General features: G+C 45.3%; 1 protein-coding gene across 1 annotated transcript; it reads left to right on the top strand.

The window, feature by feature from the left end:
• The first annotated feature begins 4,047 nt into the window (after window positions 1–4,047).
• Window positions 4,048–4,623, top strand: LOC146209665 (uncharacterized). The gene has a single exon (XM_084580858.1). It carries the CDS (start codon window positions 4,048–4,050, stop codon window positions 4,621–4,623), a length of 576 nt encoding a protein of 191 aa, XP_084436984.1.
• The last annotated feature ends 325 nt before the right edge of the window (window positions 4,624–4,948 follow it).

The following is a 4,948-nucleotide window of genomic DNA, read 5'->3' as shown; positions in this document are numbered from 1 at the left end:
GTCGCAGCGGATTCGGACGGACTGGTTATGAGCATAACAAATCAAAAGGCCTATGAGCATAACAAATCAAATGGTACCTCACCTTCACTTTCTACGCATAAATACCGGATGTCATGTGGGTCTAGCGGAAACTCTTTAATTAGCGTTCTTTGCAGTGCATCCCAAATATATGCACCTTCCCAACAGTATACAAAAATATTGTCTATTATTTCTGGCTACCTTCATATTAGACAGGGGGATCCCCAGGGTATAAATATTTCCTTTTTCTCCGAAAATATTGTTACCGGCGAGGCTCCAGTGGGCGACTTAAGAAAGAAGGGTATTGCTCCTGGCGTCACCTGCATTCTTTTTTACCCTTTTTAACACATCTGCACTTGGGCCTTCACTGTACAAGGTCCTGCACAAAGGCACTGGGAATGTAATGTCACGCAATGCAGAGTACAATTTCGTTCGTTTTACTATTGATAAATAATCGCTTGAAAACCGCGCTGAAAGAAACCGCACACTCGCTACGACTTCTCTATGAAAGCTCTTGATCCCTGCGCAAAAATCTTCAGTTGAAACAACGTATTCCGGGAGGAGCCGCCTCAACTTTATTTGGCATACGGTGCGTAAGAAAGGGTCAGTCGTGTCTCTAAAAAACAAATGAAAAAAAAAACAACAACTGACCAGCTGTCGCAAAAACAGGTGGCCCTGTCCTAGCCCACCGTCTTTTAGTCGTCTGAACAAGTTGTTTCGGCTGCAGCGCTTCCCTTCAGTAGCTCAGACAAATACAGCAAAAGTCCTGTGCAGCTTCTCCAATGAACCTTCCAATGATCCTTCTCCAATGAATTCCTCCAATGAACCTGGTCCTGTGCAAGCTGCATCCACTTGATCCCTGCGAACTTCTTAACCTAATTTGCCCACCTAATTTTCTGCCGCCCCCCTGCTACGCTTTCCTTCCTTTACAATCCAGTTTGTGACCCTAAGTGACCATCGGCTATCCTTTCTTCGCGCTACATGTCCTGTCCATGCCCATTTATTCGTCTTGAATTCCACTCGAATGTCAGTGACGTGAGTTGTTTCTCTGACCCACTCTGCACGTTTCCTATATCTTAATGTTACCTCTTCCATTTTTCATTCCGTAGCCCTCTGCGTTGTCCTCAACTTAAGTAGAACCCTCTTTTAGCCTCCACGTTACAGCCCCATAGAAAAGTACAGCTAAGATGCAATTTTTGTGCACTTTCCTTCTTCTGAATATTTAACCGTGAACAGTGCAACACCTGCATAACATACCAGAACTTGCTAAAAAATAACAAGTTGCAAATTTTGGCACTGGCAAAAATACATAGGTTGGTCGCTCACCACATTTCAGCTTTGTCTTTTATCTCTTTATCCTGCCCTATCCAATGCTGTGAACTGTCACCGTAAGCCATAAGGTGAACAACTAAGTATCTATCTGGTCTCGTCGTTCACGGCACACTGACAAACTGTTGAGGAGTATATGACCACCTTCCAGTGCCTAAGGCCGAGGTATTTCGACTAGTTAACCCCACTACCGCCGGTGATGTGAGTGAATTCGCGCACACACTTCACAGCTTGGCATATTGCCCCCCCCCCCCCCCGTCATCGGTAAAAACAGTGATGTCGTCAGCATAGGCGAACCGCTTTACTTCGGCTGTTTGTACCTTGAATCCCTGATTGCTAAGATTTCTGAGTATTTTTAAACAAAAAGTCTTTATACAGATACAAAATACAAGAGGGCTGAGGGGACAGACCTGGCGTACGGAGCACTGCCCGCTGATGGCTGATGGAGGCCTCTAAGCGTTTGTTAACGATCAATCTCGTGCAGCTCCGGTACGACAAGGTCACATGGTCACGGACAACAGAACCGACATTCACATAGTCTAAAATGGCAAAATTTAGTTCATGAGCGACACATTCAAATGCCTTTGCTAGGTAAATATGGAGAAAGGCCACCCGACCATTACTGTTGTCAAAGTAGTTTAGTACACTGCGCGCTTTATGGATGGATATTGTTGATAATGGCGCGCCCTTTAATTCCACACGTCTGATGAGGCCCAACTGTGTGACTAGTCATGGTATGCAACCTTCGCCCCAAAATCTTCATAAAAATTTTGTACTCAACGTTTGTGAGTGCTAATAGGGGATATTCAAAAAGGCGCCCCATCTAGGAGGAAAAACGCGAACTACTGCGCGCCATTTTGTCAGGGGCGTCGTTGGCGGCTCTACTGGTTCCGTAAAGCTTCTATTAGCTCTATGATTGGCTCCATGCTGCAATAATTAAGATATAGGGGGAAAAAATGACCATGATAGCAACTGCTACCACCCTATTTCAAAGAGGACGCTCTTAGATTCCATCCATCTATCCATCCATCCATGCTTCAGTGGAACGGCAGGAACGGTCGCAGCTTCCTCCATGGGTCGCAGTCACCCTCCATTCCGCGAACGATACCCTCCCACTGCTGTGTCCTCTTGTGTACGCAGCGAGGCTACAAGGATAAGTCGGGGAACAAGGTAGGAATTCCTTTTTTTTCTTACCGGTGAGTTCACGCGCCACATTCAAAAAAAGAAACGCCGCCACCCGTCCGTTCAATGCTTTGCCAGTTGTTCGGCGTCGTGTCAACCTCGATTTCTTTTGTTGCCGTCGTGCGTCACCGTGTCAAATATACGCTGTGCATTCGTAGTTTACGTTGACTCGTTTTTGTTCAATACAAGCTGCTGCTTATGCGCGATATTGCATGCCCGCGTGCACACACTTGAATGGCACCATCAAGTGTGTGCACGCGGGCACGCGGGTGTGTGCCTGTGTAACTCTTCGCCTTGTTTCTAAAAAATATTCCTACGAGTTAAACTTGTGACAGGGAGAGAGAAGACAGCAGCATTTTTTTTTTAAGTGAACTGAGTTCGTGTATATCGCGTTTGTAGTGATGCTGTTCTCCCGCGAGAAAAACGCCATGCAAGCGAAAACGCTGGCGATTTCTATCGCAGCTTGTGCTCGTTCAGTTGTATTTTAGCTTTTTTCGTCCGTACTAAGTTTGCGCTCCAGTTTCAGGGCAATCTTTTCGCCGTCAGAGCAGCGCAATATTAGAATCCTTTCGCTGTGTGCCCGTTCATCGCTGCTAAACCCTCTAGTACTTATTGTTCAGGTTTCCTACCACGGATTTCCGCGAGATCCTGCTCTCCGCAGAAGATGAATTATTGCCATAAAACGGGATGAAGGCCCTTTATTTCAGGTCACCATGCATACACAGGTATGCTCAAATCACTTCAAAAGAGATGACTTTATACCAGGAGTGGCAAGTGGCAAAAGAATGCTCAGAGATGAAGTGGTTTCCAGCGTGTTCGTGTTCGCGCGCGCAAAAAAAGAAAGAAAAGCTCCAAAAGCACGCACACCTTTGCCGTCAAGAAAGACAAAGCCGCAAGAGCAACAGAGTCCAACACCGCAGGAAGAAATGGAAAGTGAAGTCTGCATTGCAGACGAGCAGCTGCCATCTCAAACACAGCAAAGTTGCCTTGCTGAAGGGCAAGCTTTGATGTCGACACAGGCCGAGGAAATTCATCGACTGAAGCTACAGTGTAGTACTTCAAGGAATGAACTGGCACAAGCTAAAACGGCAGTTTATAAGTTAGAAGGCGACAACAATGTTTTGCGACGTCAGCTTGAAGCAGAAAAGTCAAGAACTGCTGCCTTCTGCTTGGACCGTATTAAAGAATCGAATGAGGATTTTATGTTTTATACAGGGCTCCCCGATTACGAACACTTTGTCGCATTGCTAAAATATATCCACCCCGACGACTAACTTGCAGTGCAGAAAACCAAAGGACCTGTATAGTCAAGGACGAAAAAGAAAGTTGGCCAAGGACGACGAGCTCTTTCTGGTTCTGGTCAGACTAAGACTTGGCCTCTTTGAGCAGGACTTGGCTCACAGGTTCACCATCTCGCAAGCAACCGTATCCAGGATATGCACAACATGGATCAGTCTGCTCTATACCAAGCTGAAGAACTTACCCCTGTGGGCACCACGAGAAACTCTGGATGCAACTATGCCTGCTGTGTTCGTCGAAAAGTATCCAGCATCAAGAGTAATTCTGGATGCGACTGAAGTCAAGTGTGCAGTGCCCAGCTCGCTAGTACTGCAGTCAAGCACATATTTTTCGTACAAGTCTGCAAACACGTTCAAAGGACTTGTCGGCATAATGCCAAATGGCCTTCTGTCCTTTGTTTCGGAGCTGTTTACAGGCTCAATTTCTGACAGAGAACTAGTCATTCGGAGTGGCTTTTTAAACCTTCTATTTGACGCAGGAGATGCTGTTATGGCTGATAAAGGTTTCAAGATTGGAGATCTTCTAGAAAAGAAAGGTGTGGGCCTGAACATTCCTCCATTTTTGTGTAACAGGAAGTTTTCTGCAGAAGAAGTGAAAGCAACACAAGAAATTGCATCTCTCAGGATTCATGTTGAGAGAAGAATACAGCGAATTAAGTCCTTCCACATTTTTGACCGCCCTGTTCCTCTCACACTGGCACCATTAATTAATCAGATGTGGACTGTGGTTTCCATACTAACTAATTTTCAGTCAGACCTCATCTCTAAGCAAGAGTCTACTAGAGCAGCATGCTAAGCAGAGTATGAGTGCATGCTCTTGTCAAGCACATACGAAATAGTAGTACACAGTGCAATAAATGAAGAGTTAACAAGTGGAATCGCGCCTTGCAGTGTGCTTTAATATGCTATTTTATGTACCATACACCACTTCTTAACATAAACAAGTTCCATGACGTAAGCACTGAATAGTGCAAGAAGCTATCTATGCAACACAATCACCACTTAAGAGTGTAATTACAAGGCAGGACACACAAAAAATTGTTCTGTAACAGAAGCATTACATGCTGGGAAAGCTCATTCTAAGTGACGAACAGTAGCATGGACCAGAAACAGTAAAAAAA

This window comes from Amblyomma maculatum, chromosome 1 (assembly GCF_055883805.1).
Source record: "Amblyomma maculatum isolate TAMU_Amacu chromosome 1, ASM5588380v1, whole genome shotgun sequence".
NCBI classification, from domain to species: Eukaryota; Metazoa; Arthropoda; class Arachnida; order Ixodida; family Ixodidae; genus Amblyomma; species Amblyomma maculatum.
This window is presented reverse-complemented; position numbering and strand designations above follow the sequence as displayed.